Source organism: Stegostoma tigrinum, chromosome 5 (genome assembly GCF_030684315.1).
Source record: "Stegostoma tigrinum isolate sSteTig4 chromosome 5, sSteTig4.hap1, whole genome shotgun sequence".
In the NCBI taxonomy this organism is placed as follows: domain Eukaryota; kingdom Metazoa; phylum Chordata; class Chondrichthyes; order Orectolobiformes; family Stegostomatidae; genus Stegostoma; species Stegostoma tigrinum.
In genome coordinates, this window is record NC_081358.1 from 40,911,407 (window position 1) to 40,935,152 (window position 23,746).

At 43.6% G+C, this 23,746-nt stretch overlaps 1 protein-coding gene across 1 annotated transcript in view; it reads left to right on the forward strand.

The window, feature by feature from the left end:
- The window catches only part of LOC125451629 (zinc finger protein 236-like), a 136,744-nt gene that overhangs the window by 17,168 nt on the left and 95,830 nt on the right, over positions 1-23,746 (forward strand). Inside the window, exons 2-3 of the mRNA XM_048528975.2 lie at positions 18,519-18,676; positions 23,492-23,656. Coding sequence (XP_048384932.1) covers positions 18,519-18,676; positions 23,492-23,656 — 323 coding nt within the window. The remainder of the gene's footprint in view (positions 1-18,518; positions 18,677-23,491; positions 23,657-23,746) is intronic.

Below are 23,746 nucleotides of genomic sequence, written 5' to 3' on the forward strand. Positions count from 1 at the left end.
TTCTTATGGGAGTATTTTTTTGTTTTTCATTCCTTTGCTCTTTGTCAGATTTTTCTGAAACAAATCTTTTATGAATCAAAAGAACCCCCTGTATAATATCCTGTGGCACTATTGTGAAGAAGAGCACAAGAGCTAAGCCTGGTGTCCTGTCCAATAATATCCTTCAATCAACATCACAGGAAAAAAGAAACAGATTATCTGGTTGTTATCATGTTGGTGTTTGTGGGAATTTGCTAAACACAAATTAGCAGCAGTGGTTCCAATATTTGAACTGTGACTACACTTTTAAAAAGTACTTCATTGATTATAAAGCACTTTGAAATATCCCTTGGTTGTGAAAAGCGCTGTTTTTATTTGTTAAGTGACCATTTTAGGGCCTCAATGGACAGTAGTGAGTAGGTATCTCACTGATCCCAATCTTCCTGATTTGCCTTCCCCTCCCACTTCCTACTTGCCACTTTTTAGAAGGAAAGAATCTACTTCTCTTGTCAGTCACCCCTACCTAGAAAAAAGAATTCCAGTCTCTCCCTCATTTGAGGTACATAAAACATTTTTTTGGAAAATGAGTTATTATGCCAATTTGTTAAACAAAGAGTTGGATTTTCACCTCTTGTTTGGGTGGAGGAGCAGATGCATCATGTAAATGAGGACAATCCTTTGAGAGTTCAAACTGCATCCATAAATATATGTTTTCTGAGCAATTCAGAGAAACTTTGAAACATTCAGTAATTTTTTTATGCTTTCAGTTGGGCATTATGGAGTCTACATTGGCATGAATCACGCTAAAGGAATAACACCACCACATGGATTCAATACCTTGCTCATGCTGAGTATCTTACTGGTTTTTCTACCTGCTGATTGTGATTGGTTTCAGTCGGTTACAAGAGTTCTAACACAATGACTAAGTAAATCTAGGTTAGATTACATAAAATCATCTCAAGCAGATAATTAAGTCTAGTAATACGAGACTGACTGATTCGTATTAGTTCTCAGGTTCTGGGACAATAATACAGAAATAATCCCATCCATGTTGATACCTTATTCATTTGTTTTGATGGTGATAACATAATCTCAGCTGACAACCCCAGTACAATATACAGGGAGTGCTGCATAGTCAAAGTGGCCATGTTTCTAATGATAACAAAGTGTGGAGCTGGATGAACACAGCAGGCCAAGCAGCATCTCAGGAGCACAAAAGCTGACATTTTGGGCCTAGACACTTCATCAGAGAGGGGGATGGGGAGAGGGTTCTGGAATAAATAGGGAGAGAGGGGAAGGCGGACCGAAGATGGAGAGAAAAGAAGATAGGTGGAGAGGAGAGTATAGGTGGGGAGGTAGGGAGGGGATAGGTCAGTCCAGGGAAGACGGGACAGGTCAAGGAGGTGGGATGAGGTTAGTAGGTAGGAAATGGAAGTGCGGCTTGAGATGGGAGGAAGGGATGGGTGAGAGGAAGAACAGGTTAGGGAGGCAGAGACAGGCTGGGCTGGTTTTGGGATGCAGTGGGGGGAGGGGATGAGCTGGACTGGTTGAGTGATGCCGTCGGGGGAGGGGACGAACTGGGACCCATCCCTTCTTCCCATCTCAAGCCGCACCTCCACTTCCTACTTACTAACCTCATCCCACCTCCTTGACCTATCCCCTCCCTACCTCCCCACCTATACTCTCCTCTCCACCTATCTTCTTTTCTCTCCATCTTCGGTCCGCCTCCCCGACTATCCCTATTTATTCCAGAACCCTCTCCCCATCCCCCTCTCTGATGAAGTGTCTAGGCCTGAAACATCAGCTTTTGTGCTCCTGAGATGCTGCTTGGCCTGCTGTGTTCATCCAGCTCCACACTTTGTTATCTTGGATTCTCTAGCATCTGCAGTTCCCATTATCTCATGTTTCTAATGAGATGTTAACTGAAGGCCCTATCTGCCCCTGCATTTGAATGTAAAAGTTGTTAGTACTATTTTTTCAGAAAGAGCAGAGCAGCTCTCCCTGGTGTCCTGGCCAATATTTATCCCTCAACCAAAATCACTAAATGGATTATTTGCTTGTTTATCATATTGCTGTTTGTAGAAATCTGCTATGTTGGCAACTACACTTCATACGTTACATTATTACAAGAGCTTTTGTATGTCTTGTCCTTGTGAACTATTCAAAAGGTAGGAGTGACAGGGCAATTGTACTAGTAACTAATACTGGGTGTAAAATGATTGTGATACTGACGAGATAAGATCTTCCTGTCCTATGATGGGATATTCCATTTCACAGTGAGCGACGGAAAGTAACTACATTTGAAGTTGAGGATCCTCAGAAAAAACATAGAGGTGACTCAAGAGAATGTTAAAATTACAAAATTATTTAATTGGATAAGTGTAAAGAAAATATTTCCACATATTTCACTCATGGTAATTTAAAAAATCTGTCTTGTGCTTGGCATGCATGAGAACTTTTAGATTGCTGCAAGACTTCATTGATTAGGACGAGTTTTGCTTCTGATCATGCAGCAGTAAAAATCAGATTCACGCTGTAAAAGAGATGTTAAAATGTGTTCCAAAATGAGAGAATTGTCTAATGCACCAAATATAGAGAAGCAAACCAGGGTTAATTGCATTCCATCAATTGCTTGATTCTTCCTCTGCATCTTCCTGTCCCTTTCCAGTTGATGGCATAACCACAGTTGTCACTTGGAACAAACCTCCTGCATTGTTAAATACATCAGTGCCTGGCAGATCAGTTCTATCAGCCAGTGTTATGGTTCCTGAGCCAGAGTTTTCTATCCAATTTGTTTTTCAATTTTGAAATGCTTCAAGTAATGAAAGTATGGAACTAGAGGCAAGCAAAGCAAATTATTTGATGATACCTATATCCTGTCATAGATGACAAACTCATTTGCACATGGTTAACTGTGGAAGAGTAGGTAACCTCTTGCCTCTGAGTCAAATGTTTCAATGCTTCATATCTATTCAAGAGATTTGAGCACACAATCTAATATGACACTCAATCTATTGTAGTATTGAGGAAATGCTGCCTTGTTGGAAGTGCTTTGTTTTGCATAAGATTTTACATCATTTACAATTTTGAGTGGACAGAGAAGATTCCACAAAATTATTTTTGAAGCATCGGCCAAAACCCAGGATAAAGGAAGAATATCTGGTCAGTATCATACTGACTGGGAAAGAGCTGTTTTAAACCTGGCTATTGTGAGCCCTGTATTACTGCAGTGATCCTAATTAGCAAACGTGGACTCAGTTGGTTTACTTAAGACATCCCTACTCTGAACTCAATTCCTCTTGCAATCAAACCCAGTATACCATTTGCCTTCCTAATTGCTCGGTGCACCTGCCTGTCTACTGTCATTGACTGGTGTACAAGGACACCAGATTCCTTTGTACAACCACACCTCCCAATATATCACCATTTAAATAGTACTCTTCCTTTCTGTTGTTCATACCAAAGTGTATAACTTCACATTTAGCCACGCTGTATTGCATCTGCCATGTGTTTGCTTGCGCACTCACTCTACTTTTCTAAATCACTTTGAAGCCTCAATGCCACCTCCATACTGCTGTTAAGTTTATCTTGCATGCAGACTTGGAAATGTTACATTTGTTGTCACTAATGGACATCATGAATAGCTGGGGCTCAATCACTGATTGTTGTGATATCTCCATTATTCACAGCCTGCAACTTGGGGGAGTAAAAAACCCATTCATTCCTACTCCGTTAGTCATTATAAGATTAGTATTGGGGATGTTTGCCAATGAGTACACAGTGTTCAGCACCATCCATGAGTCCTTACTTACTGAAGCAGTCACTGTTCAAAAGGAACAAGGTCTGGTCCATATCCAGGCTTGGACTGACAAGTGGCAAGTAATGTGAACATCACACAAATCCTAGACAATGGCCATCTCCAATAAGAGACAATCTAACCACCAACCCTTGATATTCAAGATGTTACTGGCACTCAATCCCCCACTTTAACATCCTTAGTTGTGGGGTGGGGGGGAGGGGGAGGTTACCCTTGACCAGAAATTCAACTGAATTTGCCACAAAAGCACATTGGTGACAAAAGCAGGTTAGAGGCTAGGCGACGAACTCACTTCCTGACTCCCAAAAGGCTGCCCACTATCTACAAGGCACAACTCAGAAGTGTGATGGAATACTCCCCAATTCATGGGATAAGTGCAGCTTCAACCACACTCAAGAAGCTAGACACTGATTAGGCCACTTTTAGAATACTGAGTTCATTTCTGGTCTCCCTGCTATAGGAAGAAACTTGAAAGGATTCAGAAAAGATCTACAAGGATGTTGCCGGGGTTGGAGCATTTGAGCAATAGGGAGAGGATGACTAGACTGAGGCTATTTTCCCTCGAGTGTCAGAGGCTGAGGGGTGACTTTATAGAATCATGAGGGTATGGATAGGTTGAATAGACAAGGACTTTTTCCTGGCATAGGGCAGTCTAAAACTAGAGGGCACAGGTTCAGGGTGCGAAGGGAAAGATCTGAAAGGGACCTGAGAGGCAACTTTTTCACACTGTGTGTGCGTGTATAGAATGAGCTGCCAGAGGAAATCGTGGAGGCTGGTATAATTACAAGATTTTAAAAAGCATCTGGATGGGTATATGAATAAAAAAAATTTAGATATATATATGGGCCAAATGCTGGAAAATGAAACTAGATTAATTTAAGATATCTTGTTGGCATGGGTGAATTGGACTGAAGGGTCTTTCCATGCTGTACAGCTCTAACACCATCCAGGGAAAAGCAATCTGCTTGACTGGCACCATGTCTACAAACATCCACAGCTGACACTCAGTAGTAGTAGTAGCAGTGTGTAATATCTACAAAGGTGCACTGCAGAAATTCACCAAAGATACTTAGACAACATCTTCCAAATATATGACCACTTCCATCTAGAGGGACAATTGCAGCAGATACGTCAGAAGTGTAGAACGTCACCACCTGCAAGTTCCCCTCCAGGCCACTCAGCATCCTGACTAGGAAATTTACTGCTTTCTTTACTGTCGCTGGGTCAAAATCCTGGAATTCCCACCCTAAGGGTATTGTGGGTCAACCAAGAGACATGGACTGTTTTGGTTCAAAAATGCAGCTCACCACCGCCTTCTCATGGGCAGTTAGGATAGACAATCAATACTGGCCCAGCCAGTGATGTTCACATCCCATGAGTGCATCTTAAAAATATTTTTAGATCCACATATCACATACATTTTCTGTGCTAATAACCTCTAATGAGGAAAGTCCTAATAAAGCACATCCACTGTTTTTTTTTAACCATTCTACTAGTTACATTCTCCAACACACCAAAAGGTTTATTACGCATGGTTTACCATTCGTAAACCTTTGCTGGCTTTGTCCAGTCCCATTAATGCTTTCCAATTGTTTTGGTATTACGTCTTTTATTATAGACTCAGGCACTTTCTTCCTACTAATGTTCAGCTAACTGGTCTGTATTTGTAATTCTCTTTTTTTTTCTCCCTCCTTTTATAAATGGTGAGTCTACATTTCATCACCACCACTACCCACCCCAAGGAAATCTGTAGGAACTGCTCCAGTCTATAAAATTTTGTAAGACAGTTGCATTCAGTATTTCCAGAGTCATTTCCTTTAGTAATCTGAAATGTAGATTACTAGGCCCTGGTGATTTGTTGATCTTGAACCCTGTAAATTTCCCCAGCATTGCTTTCTTGTTAATACCGATTTCTTCCAAATCTGCCCTTTCAGTAAACTCTCTGTTCGCTAACATTTTTGAGAGTTATTTATGTCCTCCTTTGTGAAATCAGAACTGTAGTATTTATTCAATTCTTCTGCTATGGCTTTTGGTTCCCCATTTTACTTTCTCCAGCAATGAGTGGCCTGAATTTATCTTTTCTTTGCTATTCTTTTTCTCTTAATGTATTCTCAGAGTATTTAATGATCTTTTCCTATGTTTCCTGCAATTTTCTGCTGATTTTATGTGTCTGCTGTTTGGATTTAATGCTACCCCCAATTTCTTTTGTAAGCCATAGTTGATCCACCTTTCCTCTCTTATTTCTTTGCATTCAGAAATGAATGATTGTTGTAACTCTTGCATGTTTTTTTTACATGTGAACCATTGCTTATCCACTGTAACACTTTTTAGTAAGGTTCCCCGATCTATCTTTGCCAATTCAAGCCGCACATCCTCCTCGTTCTCTTTTTATTTAAATTTGGGACCCTAGATTCAGGATCTTACTACTTCATAATGAAGAATTCTGTCATATTATGGTTGCTATTCCCCATGATTCCTGTAGAACAAGATAGTTGACTTTGATCAAGTAACAATGATTACAGTTATATCCACATTGCATGCAACTCTGATTTATTTTTTTCTCTTGTGTCTCCACAACTGTTTTGCGTTCTATGGATGACCCCAACAATGGTTTATACCACTCTGTTTCTTGCTTCCACCCAAACAGATTCTGCGTCATCATTTTCTGAGGAAATATCCTTCCTTTCTATTGCTTTGAGGTCCTTTATTAACAATTTTACCCCACCTCCTTTCCCTTTGTGTCTCTCCTTCCTAAATAATAAATATCCGTTGATGTTGACTTCCTATCCTCGGTAACCCTGCAGCCACGTCTTGGCAATCGCAACTGTGTCATAAGCTTTCCTGTCTGTCTGTGCTGTTTCTTCATCTACCTTATTGTAAATGCTCCATCCAGAAAGCCACATAGCCTTTAGACTTGTTTTTATAACCTTGCATGCCACCTTAGCTTTGTCTTTTGCTCTTATTTTTTCTGCCTCTCGCTTTTGCTTCTTATCTTTGTTTTTATTTCTAACATTGTTTTTCCCTCCTTTGTCTCCCTACTTGGGTACCTGTCCCTGCCATTCCAGTTTAAACCCTGGCCGACAGCACCAGCAAACACTCTTTCCTTCAAGGACACGTGGTGTGCTATATGGAAAAAGGCACAACAGTTCATGCAACATCTATGATTGACTCAGCCCTCCTCTCATCTTTCCTTATCTAAATCTGTCATTGTCAGCCCTTCTCCCTCATATGCTTCACTTTAAATGCATCTTTAATTTTGGAAGCAGCTTCTTTGATCAAACAGATTAATAATACAGGTTTAGTACCTTATCCATGCATTCCACATTCAGATAACATTTATGGTCTTTAACCTGCCTTTTACTACTCTCTTACTGCTTATATGCCTTTCGAAAACTTTTGGATTCTCATTTTGTATTGTTTGTTAGTCTTCTGTGCTCTCTCTCAATTATTACTTCTCTTTGCCTTTAAACTTTCTGTATTTAATCTGGTTGATCCAGGGAGCTGTAGCTAAGCTTATATCTTTGTGCTTTTAAATTTGACTGACATGCTTGGCCTGAAATTGCCCCACCTATTCTTAGACTTTCTCACCTACAAGATGATGAGGGGTTAAGAATCAGATGCCATCTAACGACCCACACGTCATTGACTTTGCTTTCAATGGAAACTTATACGTCATACTTAGCACAATAGGAACAGAGGAGGCTGCATATTCTCGGGATTTGTGTAGAAACAGTGTTAATGTTTGAAGTTGTTCACCTTTTGTTCGAATGCACATTTCTGAAAAGTAGAAAGCCTGAAGCATTAACTCTATTTTTACAGATGTTTCCTGAGTGTTTCCAGCATTTTTTTTTCATTTTGAATATCCAACATTGCATATTTTGCTTTCATATTAACATTAGATGTCATTGAGTTATTATCACATAATGAAAGTTCATGTGAAAGTTTGATTTTAAAAAAAAAATGTGAATCTTTCACGACACCACGGAGCCTGTAATAGACTCCATAAGATTGTATGTTCTGGTGTCATAATTCATTAAAATGTCTGTAGGGATGAACAACTTTGCACAGATTGAAAAAGGAACTGGAAAAGTTGGAATTGCTTTTCTTGGAGAAGTAAAGTTTAGAGGAAATTGGATGAGAGAGTCAAGATCGTGACAGGTCTTGTCAGAGACGATGGGGAGACTTTGTTCTCAATTCTTCCACCAGTGGGAACAAGGGGTGTAGGTTCAAGGTCATTGGCAAAAGTAGCAGTGGAAATATGAGAAACCTCCTTACACAGTGATCACTCTGGACTGGAAAGTACTGCTTGAATGTGTGGGAGGCAGAATCAATCAAGGTTTCACGATCAAATTAGATTATTATCTGAAAAGGAAGAAATGCAGGGTTATGTGGGAAAAGTAGAGTAATGACACTGGGTGCATTATTCGTTTGGAGAACCAACATAGACAAAAGTGTCTTTTTGCGTCGTAATGGCTCTGTGATTGGTTTGGCCTCCCTTGTACAAATATACCTTGACTATACTCAAAATATCTGCTTTTAAAATTGTTCCTTTACAGTTTTTCTATTAATCTTTGATTCTAGTTTATTTGGGTCAGATTCATTCTTGTCTTTTTGAAACAAGCTTCTGCCAACAATTTTCATTTCTCGTTGTCATTTCTCATTGCCGTCCTAAGCCAAAAGATACTCTAAATGTTACCTGTCTGATGCTTAATCCACTTATCGCATCTCATTCCCCAAAATGAGATCCAGCAATAACTCCTCACCTGTTGAACTTGAAGTCATCAGATGTAGAAAATTCTCGAGTGCTCCTAAGAAATTTGTTTCCTGCTCTACCGATTACTCTGTTACTATTTCAGTCTATATTAAGATAATTAAAATCTACCACCAAAGTGCTTTTGTCAGTGTGTAATTTCCTTGTAGATTTGTTCCTCTGACTTGCACAACCTAGATATTAATTCATATGCAGTTCTGGGGTTACATTAAAATTCTTTCAAGTCATGTTCATTGAGTTATTAATATTTTGTAAACATGGTTTATAGTAGCGAGTTTTGAGAAGATTTGTAGCTCAGGTTGAGGTTCTGGATGTGAGTTTGCTCGCAGAGCTGGAAGGTTCGTTTTCAGACGTTTCGTCACCATACTAGGTAACATCATCAGTGAGCCTCCGAAGCGCTGGTGTTATGTCCCGCTTTCTGTTTATCTGGTTAGGTTTCCTTGGGTTGGTGATGTCATTTCCTGTGTTGGTGATGTCATTTCCTGTTCCTTTTCTCAGAGGATGGTAGATTGGCTCCAAATCAATGTGTTTGTTGATGGAGTTCCGGTTGGAATGCCACGCTTCTAGGAGTTCTCGTGCGTCTCTCTGTTTGGCTTGTCCTAGGATGGATGTGTTGTCCCAATCAAAGTGGTGTCCTTCCTCATCTGTATGTAAGGATACGAGTGATAGTGGGTCATGTCGTTTTGTGGCTAGTTGATGTTCATGATGTTCCTAGGACAAGCCAAACAGAGAGACGCACGAGAACTCCTAGAAGCGTGGCATTCCAACCGGAACTCCATCAACAAACACATTGGCTCCAAATCAATCTACCATCCTCTGAGAAAAGGAACAGGAAATGACATCACCAACGCAGGAAATGACATCACCAACCCAAGAAAACCTAACCAGATAAAAGAAAGCGGGACATAACACCAGCGCTTCGTCGGAGGCTCACTGTTGATGTTACCTAGAATGGTGACGAAACGTGTGGGAACCAACCTTCAAGCTCAGTGAACCAGCTTACATATGGAACAAAATAAAGACCCACTCTCTTGTGGACCGAGAGGAGGAGAGTGCTGTGTTGGAGTTGAAAGGAAGACGTCGGGTTGGCTGTGCACCCTTGCGACCAGTGGATCTTAATGCTGGCTTCGGCCTAACGCTGGTTCAGGGGAGCAGCCAACCTGCAACAATGGCTGCGGCAAGTGCTCGTGCCCCAGGTCAGGGGGTCCGGAACACCATCCGTGTTTCTGTAAAGAAGGTGGATGAAGGTGCACCTGTGGACCGCACCTTCTTCGTGAAGAGGGTCCTGTTGGACTGTTGCGGGTTCGCTGCTGCGGACATTTACTGCCTGCAGGATTTCCCCGGAGGAGGTTTTTATGATGTGACCTTCAGGAGTGGCAAGCTTTGCGAGCGCTTCCTGGAGGTTTTCATGGAGAAAGGAGGTGAGGGCCCCCTCTCTGTATTGACCGCTGTCCCGCTGTTTGTGATGCCAGCGCAGAGGAGCCATATGGTGACTGTACACATGTACAACCCACATGTGCCAGCAGTTGATGTCCTGACCTTCCTTGGAAGGTACGTGAAGGTGGAAGGGGACCTAACTGACATCATGGACCCCTTTGGCATCTGGACCAGTAAGAGGCAGGTCAAGGTGACGCTGAGGATGGGCGCGGACGGGAACGTCGTACACCCGCTGTCCAGCTTCGCGATCGGCGGGAGCAAGGGCTACCTGACCTATGCAGGGCAACCTAAAGTCTGCCATGCCTGTGGTAGGTCAGGTCACGTGGCGGCCGACTGCAAAGCCACCATCTGCAGGAACTGCAGGGAGGAGGGACACCTTGCAAAGGATTGCCCATGAGAAAAAAGCTGCAACCTTTGCGGGGAAGCGGGCCACCTCTATAGGGCATGCCCGCGGCGGGGGACCACCTACACCCAGGTCGCCGGCAGGGGCAATGCGGAGCCAGCCCCCCCGGAGGAGAGGAAGGCACAAGGGCCCAGCAAGGACCCCACTAATGTGCAGGAGGGCCAGGTCGTGCAGGAGGGCCCAGCCCCGCAGGATGGGCCCGAGGCCAGCAAAGCGCCCCTGCAGGCTCCGCTCCACCCCCCTGGCAACCCGGAGTCAATGGAGGCGGCGACAGGCGACCCAGGGGAGTGGATGATGGTCCGGAAAGCGAGGAGGAAGGTGCGTCGACGGGCCCAGGAACCGCAACCATCAGGCGGGAAGAGGCAGCTACAGGGGGGCTATAAGAGCTCCTCTGACGAGGGGGATTCAGAGAGGGCCCGCCCGAAGCAGAAGTTAAAGATCTCGAGGGAGAAGGAAAGCAGCACCATGCTTCCAGGTGACGGGAGGCATCCTGAGGCTCCCTCCGACACCCAGTCAAGTGCCGCTGGGGCACTGGAGGGCCCCCCGGAACTTCCAGGCGGGAAGGAGGAAACAGCGCGTCCCCAGCCTGACCCAGAGCCGGACCCCCCCTGCCTCCGCACCCACGCCGGGGGGATGCCACCCGGAAGGCAGCACGGACGGTTTCCTGATCCCAGAGAGTGTCCAGCAGTTAGCCTGGGCAATGGGCATGAAGGGACAGATGGAGGGGCTGGACCTTGGACTTGGGGAGGGTACTGCGGTCACTGCCCACAATGGGGGTACGAGTTGCGAGCATTAATGTGCGCAGTGTCAAGTCCACCGCAAGATGTGTATCCACGTTGGCCTACCTGACCACCATCAAGGCGGACCTCCTGTTTCTGCAGGAGTGCGGGATGCCGCACCTCGGCAGGTACGGGAAATGGTCCGGCGCCTGGACCTGTGGGCCTTCGAACTGGTCGGGCGGTAACGACTGTCGCTCCTCGGGCCTGGCTATTCTGCTGCGGGGGCGCGACTTCACCATCTCTCAAGTTCAGGAGGTGGTGAGGGGGGGGGGCGCCTCCTAGTGGCTGACGTCACCTACAGGAACGCTCCCCTGAGGCTGATCAACGTGTACGCCCCAGCGGTACAGAGTGAGCGGTTGGCCGTCCTGCAGCGGCTTCCACCCCTGCTGGCTACGTCCAGGCCGGTCATCCCAGGCGGAGACTTCAACTGCATCATCAATGCAGATGGAAGATCCGGCGTGGGGACAGCGGGTGGGGGGAGTCAACTGGACATCGCGTCCAGATTCCTGAGGGGCACGGTGAAGGACGCCAAGCTGCTGAACGTCTTCAGCACCCCTGCAGACGGAGCGCAGCGGAGGTACACCTGGTCGCGGCCAGACGGGTCTATTCGCTCAAGGATAGAATTCCTGTTTGTGTCATGGGCGTTCTCGGTCAGGTCCACCGGCGTCGAGCCGGTGTTCTTCTCTGACCACTGCCTCCTGCTGGCCGACTGTCAGTTACCAGGTGACCAGCCGGCCGGCAAGGGGACGTGGAAGCTCAACACGACTCTCTTGACCCCAGAGAACGTCGAGGAGCTTAAGAGGGAGTACGCCGGTTGGAGAACCGTGAAACCCCTCTTTGAGTCTCTGGGCGACTGGTGGGAGACGGTGAAGGAGAACATCAAGAGGTTCTTTGTCTTCAAGGGTGTTCGGAAGGCGAGAGAGAGGCTGGGAAAGCTGTCGCGACTCCAGAAAAGGGTGCAGAACCTGCTCCTTCTGTAGTTGATGGGGGCCGATGTCACGGAGGACCTCCGCGCGGTGAGGGGCCAGCAAGCCTCGCTCTTCGCTGCGGAGACCTCCAGGATAATCTTCCGGTCCAGGGTCCGCTCCGTGGAGCAGGACGAGACGTGCTCGCGTTTCTTCTTTCAGAAGGTGCACAAAGAGAGTTCTGTGCTTAGCCGGCTGAAGGAGGACGACGGCTCGGTGCTGTTGTCTCGGCCCGACATTTTGAGGATCAGCAGATCCTTCTATGCCGGACTGTACGACACGAAGCCCACGGACAGCACGGCCTCCGAGTCGTTCCTGTCGTATATCACGGAGGTCTTAGACGACAGCACGAGGGAGTGGCTGGACCGACCGATATCCCTAGACGAGCTGACCAGAGCCCTCAAGTCCTTGGAGAGGAATAAAACTCCCGGGAGCGACGGCTTACCAGTCGAGCTGTATTCCGCTCTGTGGGACCTGGTCGGCCAGGACCTGCTGGAGGTGTACGATAGTGCGCTTCGGGCAGGGGAAATGTGCAAGTCCATGAGGAAGGGCATCATCGCCCTCATTTACAAGAGGAAGGGGGAGAGGGAAGAACTTAAGAATTGGCGTCCCATTTCACTATTGAACGTGGACTACAAAATCCTGGCCAAGGTCATAGCCCACCGGGTCAGGTCTGTCCTGGAGTCGGTGATTCACCCTGACCAAACCTGTGCTGTGCCAGGCAGGAAGATCGCTGAGAGTCTCGCGCTCATCAGGGATACCATTGCCTACGTACAGGACAGGCGGGTGGACACCTGCCTTGTCAGCCTGGACCAGGAGAAGGTCTTTGACAGGGTCTCTCATGCTTACATGAGGGACGTCCTTTCCAAATTGGGGTTCGGGGAGGGCATCCGCAATTGGATCCGGCTGCTCTACGCCAACATCGTTAGCGCAGTCTCGATCAACGGGTGGGAATCGGACAGTTTTCCTGTTAGATCTGGAGTGAGGCAGGGCTCCCCGCGCTCTTCTGCCTTGTTCGTGTGCTGTGTGGAGCCCTTCGCCACATCCATCAGGAAGGACGTGAGCCTGAAGGGTGTGACTATCCCAGGCAGCGGAGGCCTTCAGGTCAAGACCTCCCTGTACATGGACGATGTCGCCGTCTTCTGCACCGATCGTCGGTCGGTGAGTAGGCTATTGGACATCTGCGGCCAGTTTGAACTGGCCTCGGGTGCCAAAGTCAATAGGGGTAAGAGCGAGGCCATGTTCTTCGGGAACTGGGACGACCGCACCTTCATCCCCTTCACTGTCAGGACAGACTACCTGAAGGTGCTGGGTGTTTGGTTTGGTGGAGCTGGGGCGTGCACTAAGACTTGGGAGGAGCGTATCACCAAATTGAAGCAGAAGCTGGGCAGGTGGACGCTCCGGTCCCCCTCCATCGCGGGTAAGAACCTGGTTGTCAGGTGCGAGGGGCTTTCGGTACTGTTGTATGTGGTGCAGGCCTGGCCTATTCCCTGGACCTGCGCCGCTGCGGTCACCCGGGCCATTTTCCACTTCATTTGGGGGTCGAGGATGGACCGGGTCCGCAGGGACACCATGTACAAAGACCTGGAAAATGGGGGAAAGGGCGTACCGAACGCCACCCTCGTCCTGACGGCTACCTTTGTGTGTGGCTGCATCAAGCTGTGCGTAGATCCTCAGTACGCAAACACCAAGTATCACTACTTACTGAGGTTCTACCTGTCCCCGGTGTTGCGAAGGATGGGCCTGGCCTCGTTGTCGTGGAACGCTCCGAGTAGTTGGACCGATCCGTACCACCTGTCCTTCGTGGAGAAATTTTTGAAAGGAAACACCTTTGACCACAAGGCCGTCAGGCAGTGGTCAGCACGTAGTATCATCGAGACCCTTCGGGAAAAGGAGAGGGTGGATCTCGTCGTGTGGTTCCCCACGCAGACTGCCAAAGTCGTTTGGCAGAATGCCTCATCGCCAGAACTTTCAAACAGGCACAAGGACATTGCTTGGCTGGCGGTGAGAGGGGCTCTGCCAGTGAGATCCTTTATGCATGCTGGAATCTCTGCGCCACCGCACGCTGCCCTCGAGGTGGCTGCAGGGGGGGGATGAGACTGTCGATCACCTCCTTCTGGAGTGTGCCTATGCGCAGGAGGTCTGGAGGGGGATGCAGTGGTATTTGTCGAGGTTCGTCCCAAGCAGCTCCATGACGCGGGACTCCGTGCTCTACGGGCTGTTTCCTGGGACGCACACCGAGACCAACATCAACTGCGCCTGGAGGACCATCAATGCGGTGAAAGACGCTCTTTGGTCTGCCCGCAACTTGCTGGACTGCCAGCTGAAAGAACTGACCCCGACCGAATGTTGCAGACTGGCGCACTCCAAGGTTCAGGACTACGTGCTGAGGGACGCGCTAAAGCTTGGGGCAGCCGCCGCCAAGGCGCGGTGGGGAAAGACCATGGTATGAAACCCCTCGTCCAGCATAGGAAAAAGGGCCCTATCTGGTACCTGGGCCTAGCTGGCGCCTTCCCCAACTGGTCAGGGGGCCAACTGGGACTGTGCGGGGTGACAACTGCCGGGGTATTTTCTTTGCTTTGTTTTTTTCTTCTTTGTTTGTTTTTTTTTCCTTTAGTTGATGTATGTACCCCATGGGTAACCCGGAGCGGCTTGCATGACTGGGTAGGTGTATAAATATGTTTTATTTTTGTACATCTTATGAATAAAGTATATTTTTTCAAATAAAACAAAGTGATGAAATGTCTGAAAACGAACCTTCCAGCTCAGCGAGCAAACTCACATTCATGGTTTATAGTGCCAGAAACTGTTTGTATAAATTTCCAATAGTGCATTCAGAATTAATTTTCATAAGTGATTAAAGTTCTTCTTTATTTTGGGAGCATTAAATTGGCTTTTCAAGGGCAATAATTTTGTTTTGAGCTATGTAGCCTATGCCGCAATTTTGTAATGCAAAAAGAAACAAATTAAGTAAGTATGTGTCCTAAGGATGGATCTAAAATATGAGAATTATGTTAAGATTGAGAATTGGAAAAATGTGGACTCACAAGTCTGAGGAAACAGTATCTTATCAAAATTCGCTAGGATGGTATGCAAACTTAACAGTGTTGGCTTATTTAATGAGCAGAAAATATTAGATCAGGCATGCTTTTAATCTAATTCAGTACTTCCCTTTCACAAAAGGGGAGGTACAGTTGCTAAGTGGATAACATTGCTACCTCACAGCACCAGGACCTGTGTTTGATTCCAGTCTCAGGTGACTGTGTGGAGTTTGCTCATTTTCCTCGTGCCTGCTTGGGTTTCGTCTGGGTGCTGTGGTTTCTTCCTGCAGTCCAAAGATGCGCAGGTTGGATGGATTGGCATTGGGAAATGCAGGATTACAGGGATAAGCGGGGTATGGGTCGGATGCCCTTTTGGAAGGTTAGTTTGGGCTGAATGGCTTGTTTCCACTCTGTAGAGATTGTATGATATATGTATAAGGAATCTGCAGTTTGATTTAGGGTTCATCATCGTGTATTTAAAACCTGCTTGTACCTTTTACTTCAGTGTTCTAAAAATCACTCATTGAAATTATTTTGGTGGATAATAATCCACTAAATTTTATGTTGGATCAATTTTGAAAATACAGATATGCCAGAGACCATTGCTGTGTTTTGTTGTCTTGTTTTTGAGACTTGGAACAAATCTAATAGTTTGCCTCGCTTCACCTACCGTGTTCCTCTGAAAAGCTTGTGAAGTGCCATGTTACCTTAGTTACTTGAAATTTTCCTAAATTTTCAAGTTCTAGGGAAATTAATCGTATCAACTTCTTGTTTTGTCTTCTCAGTTTAAATGAGCTGGAATTTATGTGAACTTCTATTTTTAGACAAATGTGACACACTTCATTACATTTTGCTCTAATTTTATGTGATATTTCTCAATGCAGTAACTTGTATGCATATAATAGCTTTTTCCTGAAAATGTGCACCCATGTGTTTTGCAGAGGGGGAAGGAAATAAAAGATAAAGGCAACAGATGCTAAATCATAGGGGAGGAATTAGCATGGGTGATCAAAGGCTTGGCTTCAAAGGTAGGCTTGAAAAGAAACTTATTAAAGAGAAAGAGAGAAGTAGAGAAGTGGAAGGATAAACAGCAAAAGTTACAGTATGACTAAGACAGCTGAAGGTTTTGCTGCTGATGGTTTGATGATGGATGCGCCTTTTGGCTTATTTGCACTTGTGGCTGAGTCAGAAGGTTTTGGGTTTACGCTTGGAGACTTGAACATAAAATCTAAGTTGCCATTGTGTTGCTGTGTCAAAGTTGTCTTTTTGATGAGGTATCTAATTGAGATACTGTTTGCTGTCACTGATGAACTTAAAACATCCCATGACACAATTCAGGAAGATCTTCCCTGACCAGTGCCTGAAGCAGATAGAACATAGAACATAGAACATAGAACATAGAACATAGAACAGTACAGCACAGAACAGGACCGATTTGTTTGTTTGTTTAATTGCTATCAGTAGGAGTTTGTGATATTCATTTGGCTGCTGAATTTTCTACGTTACAGGTGATCAACACTTTAAAAGTACTTTAACTGACTGGCAGTCTGTTTGGGATTCCTGGAGTGTGAAAGGTTGTTTATAAATATGTCTTTATTTCATGAAAATCAGTAATACACAAAGGCTATACTGTGAAGAGCATGGCACGCTGGAGTGGATAGAGGGCTGAAAGAAATTGCAGAGCTATGGTGAATGAAGCAATGGAAGGATTTGAAGTAGGAGGATGAGATCATGTGTGTTAGTGTGGATGGTGGTGATGGATGAGGAATGGGCTGTGGAAAGTTTAATTTACTCTGAACTAAGAGTTCATAAAACATGAAGGATTGCAGATCATCAAGGGAAGATATTGACAAAACAGAGGGTAGAAGTAACAAAAGCATGATTGAGGATGTCAGTTTTAGTTAAGCAGGATGCCATGCTTTCATGTACTTTGACTCAGCCTAAACAAGTGAAATATAGAGGTAGTGGCATGAAAATGAAGCTTATAATGGAGAGTCCGAGATAATAAGATGTGGAGCTGGAGGTAACCTTAGTTACTTGAAATTTTCCTAAATTTTCAAGTAAGTTCTAGGGAAATTAATTGTATCAACTTTTTGTTTTGTCTTCTCAGTTTAAATGAGCTGGAATTTATGTGAACTTCTATCTGAACATCTATCCTCCCCTTTTTTAGGAGCAGAAAAGCCGACATTTCGGGCCTAGACCCTTCTTCATCTCTATTGTAATGGAGAGTGTTGACTCATCCATGGCCTAGATTAGTTGGACCAAATGATCTGTCTCCTCATTGTAATGTGTATTTTTATATTTTTATAAATGTTTGTTGTACAATCTCTAATCATTGGATAAAATCTAAGTTGCATTTAACTGTAAAATGGATTTCTTTGTTTTGTCATCAATTTAGTTATTAAAACACCCCAATGCAGAGTGCACCCTAAAGTATTCAAAGCCATCAGATTGACAGATGGGATCTATATTTTACCCTTGTTTCAGTTTTATGTTTATATCACATTTATAAGTGATTTTTGTATGACCATGAAAGCACAGTCATTAATCCTTTTCAGTCGTATCATAATGAGCAAGCCAAGACCAGTGGAGTTTGAAAGCCAAACAGTGGTTTGTTGGCAAAATGAACCAGATTAGATAAGTCCTCCATTTTTGTTAGCTTTTCTTGGTTACCTTCGCTAAGCCGTTGTAGCGCCACAGTGGGTCTCAGTTATTGCTTCACCATCCCCTCCCTTCTTTCTGAAAATGCCCTTGCAGAAGTCGGGCTAGACAACATTGGTGCTTGTCGTTGGCATCACCAAGAACGCCCTGACGTGTGATCAGAGATAATGGGAACTGCAGATGCTGGAGAATCCAAAATAACAAAGTGTGGGGCTGGATGAACACAGCAGGCCAAGCAGCATCTTGGGAGCACAAAAGCTGATGTTTCAGGCCTAGACCCTTCATCAGAAAAGGTCCTGAGGTGTGGTAGCTTATTTACATTAATGTTTAGGGTTTTTGAATGGATGTGGGCTCTGAAACGATTTAATGGTTTTGAGAGAGTGGGAAGGAAGGAGAGAAAAATATATCAAAATGAATGATGGGAGAGAAGGCTACCTTTATAGTTTGTAAAGTGGCTTAGGTATAGAGCTTCCCAGTAAGTCTGAGCATACCTCCATGAGGACAAATCTTCAGCCTGAACAGTCCTTTAACTTATGACTTTGCCATATTAATGACCATTACATCAAATAAGCATATTACATCAGTATATTATATAATTGCATATATTTATATACATGCAGTACAAAGGTTGCAACTTGTGACACTTTTTTGCTTTACTTTGACAGATAATTTACTGCAGCTGAATGCAGACAATGCAAATGGGTTTCTTGAGCCCCAGGAATCTCAATACCATGGTGCTCATAAATGTGATGTTTGTTTCCAAACATTTCCCAAATATAATCAATTGCAACGCCATATCCGAGAGCATGAGGAAAATGACAAGGTAAGCAACCTTCTTTCTGTACTTTCGAAGCCTTCAGAAATCTTCAAATAAATCTATCAACATTTCTTAAAAATAATTTTTGAAAAGTCTTAATGTCACACACTCAAGATAAAATGCATTTTTTTGCCAGGTACATAAAAGTTTATATTCTTTCAGGCCATAAGTCATTGCATCCATTGGCTTCTACACAAGGTTAACATATAGATGAATGAATATAAAATATATAGTAGTTATTATGTCTAGGGCTACGTGTGTAGAGAGTTGGCAGGCTTTTGAACTAAAAACGGCAGTGCAGTCAAGATCAATCTACCTTTACCCAGTTGAACTGTCCAGCAAAAGTGGTGGAAGGCAGTTCAAGTTGTTCTTGTGGATCAAATCTCAGTGTGGTTATTGATTACTTAGTGGTAATTATATCAGTTCATTAATTTAAAGGCCCATGCAGTAAAGTTTTAGATTTTTCTTGTGCCAAGTCTAGTTTATAATTGCCTAAAATAACTGAGAGGACCAATGTGTACCACAAGATGTATCCCAATACCTTCAGGAAAGAATAACAAGTGCACAGACCCATTTTAAATTGCAAGGAAAAATGGCAGCATAGATTAATGAATGTTAGCAAAATGATCATGTCAGTTGTGGAGCCGCCATAGTTTATGCTTTGAGTAATGGGGAAAGACTGTATTTCAAAATTCAAGTCTAATGCCAGGTGGTGCACAGGCACATGAAAAGGTGTGATTTAATACTCCTTTAGAAAATGATAATTTTATAATGTTTGCCACCTGAACGCAAAAATGAAATCATCAAATTCGACCATTATATCACTTAACGTCAAGAAAATAAAGCACATCAATTGGCCTGCATTGGAAATATGGAAGCAACATCTTCAACATGCCAGTAAGCATGTTACTAAGTTTGCTTGGAAAAAAAAGTCATTTTAAGACAATTCATCACTAAAACACCCTGTTCGGTCAGGTCTCATCTTGCAAGGTGGATGGCATAAGATTAAAGCTGATGGTGATCTTCAAGTCCAAAGCTTTCCCCATAGAAGAGCTTCAGATTGGTGTTGTCATCTGTGTTCGTGATAGAGGCTTAATGCCTGAATTTAGTTGCAAGAAATAGTTTGAAGTGTCGAATTTGATACCAAGAAGATGACCAAAGTACAAAGATAACAAGGTGTAGAGCTGGATGAACACAGCAGGCCGAGCAGGAAGGCTGACATTTCGGGCCTAGACCCCCCTTCAGAAACCAAAGTAAAAAATTTTCTCCACCGGTACATGTTCAAGTTCCACCATGTTAGTAATGTAATATGTGATGTGAAATCAGCAGCATCGATATGATGGTTATTGCCATCATCACATGAGTGTTATTTTGCCCTTGGATGTATCGATCAATAAACTTCTTGAGGACAGTATCTAGAACTTCTGAAATAATTGGGTGTTGGAAGGTGAAAAAACATTCACTTGCGAGCACCCTCACTGGCAATGTTTTGAAAGTGGGCCGTATACCTGTGGAATGAACTTGATCTAAAATGTGGAATATCAAATATGATGGATGGTGCTGAGGATGAAGAATTGTGAAATGATGACAGAAATTACCAGTGTTGCCAGTGATAATGATGAATAGGAGGAAGATGAATACATTATAGAATCGGCTATTGGGGCAAGTTGTTTGGTGGTTCAGATAGCGATTGGAGTGATCGTGAAGGATTGCACAGTGGAATCTTGTTAATTCATTATGCTACATATTTGCATTGTGTAGAATGAAATGAATGTAGTTTACTGTTATAAAATAAATGTTTGGAGAATTAGTATGAATTCTTTAGAGTTTAGAACCTTTATTGTCATGAGATGGTCTTTGGGTCTGAATCAACCATGTATGTCAATCCCTTAAAAAAAGTTACCTGTGTAAAAGTCAACCTTATTAACATTGGCTGAAGAAAGCTTTAAATATTTGACTTTTACACACAAATACATGATATTTGTTGAAGCGTTGGATAGTAACTTGCACTTCATTATACAATTAATACAAAATAAGTCCAGGAAAAAAATATCAGGAGAGAAAATTGACAGGAGGAGGAGATAACATTTGTAATACAAAAAACCAAAGCCATATTTGAGGGGTGAGTAGGTTTATATCCTTCTATTCACAAAGTAAATTTCAATTTCAAATGTAAATTTTAATTGGTAATTTGGCTGAACCAACATCATCATTCTAACATTCCACAAAGGCTAAAAAATAACTGCTGAATTTACACAGTGACTCTTGATAGGCCTTAGTGGGACCTGTCCATGGAAAATGATATAAGTTTGATCATAACTGTTCAAAAGAAGTCATAAATGTGTGTGTCTCTCTCTCTCTCTCTCTCTCTCTCTCTCTCTCTCTCTCTCTCTCTCTCTCTCTCTCTCACACTCTCTCTCTCTCGCGCTCTCTCTCTCTCTCTCTCTCTCTCTCTCTCTCTCTCGCGCTCTCTCTCTCTCTCTCTCGCGCGCTCTCTCTCTCTCTCTCCCCCTCATTCCCCGCAGATATTGCCAGACCTACTGCGTAACTCCAGCATATCCTTTTTTCATAACCTTCCATTTGTCCTGGAGCTGAGATAATTGTATCCAAGGTGAAAATAGGCCCTTAAGCTGTCATGAATTCATCATTAATTGACGACTTAAGGGGCCCGATTGTGGTACAGGATGGGGAAGGTGGTGGTGTTCAGAGACTCCTCTACTGTGCCTAATTAGGTTGTCTTTCTGACATCATATGAGACGAGATTAGAACAGTTTTTTTTTCTCCAAAGGTTAGTTGGTACGTGGGACTAACAGCTAATAAATCTTCGCATACAGTTGATCTTTGATTAACTCCAAAAAATCTCATGTGCGATGTGATAGTTACTGTGGTGAATAATAGCGAACTGGGCTTGCCAGTTTTCCATTCTGAAGATGTGGGAACATATTATACCTGTTAGTGACCAAAAATCTTCCAAGAGATCACCTCTGATTCTTTTCAGTTCAATGAGCAGAGTCTAAACCTGTTCAATCTTTGCTCATAAGTCAAGCTCTCCATACCAGAGATGATCCTAGCAAACCTTCTCTGAACGACCTCCAATGAAATAATATCTTTACTTAGATATGGGGTCCAAAACTGTGTTCACAGATGTGGTCTCATCAGCACCTTGAATAGCTGAGTGACAGTTGCATGACTGGGTAGATCACATGTGATATCTGCAGGAAGTGAACTGGCTACCTGAATAATCTTTGTGTCATTTCATGCTTTCATACGTTATGTTAAATAAAATAGTGTTAATTATAAAGCTTCACTGTATAATTTAATGTTACATACTCAATTTTGAAAGTTTGAAATTTTAAGTCGTCTTACCCGTACTTACGCGAGAAGGTGCAAAAATAAAACCCAGGCCTGGAAATTGTACCTGCTGCTTGCAGATGCTACACAACCTTGTAAGTTGCAGAATGGTAATTGGACACTGTATCTGACTAGAAGCATGCTTTATCTTCATATTGGGCAAGGGCAAATGAAGTTTTCTTCTCTCACGCCTGAACTACCTGCAGCTAAGTGGCCTGATACCTGTTTAAAGTCTTAGCTGCAAGACCGTGCTTCAAAGTTGCCATGACATCTACCATCCTTCAACCCTCTAAGACCACTGCAGTGATAATTCCGTTTCACTGGGCCAAATGTAGTAGTACCAGAAATGGAATTCAGCTTACAACAACAGCCTGTTTCACCTCTTTGCACAGTAATGTGAATGCTAAGTTATTGTTTTTATTTCGCCTTAAAAAAGTTAAATGTTTGAAATTCTTTTGCTCGTCAAATTGATAAATTTATCAATCAGCAATGTAAAATATTATTTTCAGTATCAATAAGGATATCCAAAGATGAAGACTCATTGAGCCAAGGCACTGAACGTGACTTGATAGAATCGCACAATAGGCCTCGGGCTGAATGATGTTCTCCTGTTCATCCATCCCTGTGCTATTCATATGCCTTACACCATAAGAAATAAGAAGAGGAGTCGGCATTCAGTCCTTTTGAGCCTGTACCCACATTCAATAGAATCATAGCTGATCCGACATTCTTCGCGTCCACTTTTCTGTTCTTTCTCTGTAACCCCCAATTCCCTTATTGATCAAGAATCTAATTATCTCACTCTTAAATGTACGCAAAGACTCTGTCTCCCATAGCTCTCTGAGGCAAGGAGTTCCAAAGACACTCAAACCTCCAGAGAAGAAATTTGACCTGCTCGTAGTCATAAATTCGCATTCTTTGACCTGAGGCTATGCCCTCTGGTCCTAGACCCTTCCATGAAGAGTAACATTTACCCTGTCAAGCAGCTTAAGAAACCTATATGACTCCAAGAGATCACCTCTGATTCTTTTCAGTTCCAATGAGCAGAGTCTAAACCTGTTCAATCTTTGCTCATAAGTCAAGTTCTCCATACCAGACATGATCCTAGTGAACCTTCTCTGAACGACCTCCAATGAAATAATATCTTTACTTAGATATGGGATCCAAAACTGCTCACAGATGTGGTCTCATCAGCACCTTATAGAGTTGCAACAAGACTTTCTTACTGTTACACTCCGGTTCACTTGAAATAAAAGCCCACATTTTGCAGCACTACAAATAAAAGCAAAGAACTGTTGATTGCTGACTATTCACAGTCAAAATATCATTCATATCCAAGGTAATATATTTGAAAAGCTGGAAATGTTTGCAATGTGTGATACAGAATGGCTCTGTGTTAACTAGGAAAAGTCACTTACATTTTTAAAACTTGGAAACTCATTACATTTTTACCTTGTCTGTGTAATGCAGCCTTACCGGTGTGACCAGTGCTCAACATCCTTTAATATGGAGATTAATCTCATATTGCACAAAGCCACTCACAATGCAATTGACCCGACTTGTCCTGTCTGCAACAAGAAGTTCTCCCGTGTGGCCAGCCTTAAAGCTCACATCATGCTCCACGAAAAAGAGGAAGTACGTGTTTACTATTTGTAATCTACTTGAACTTTTATACCTAGTCAGATCTAAAATGGAACCTATTTCTTTACCATCAATGTGCCAAAA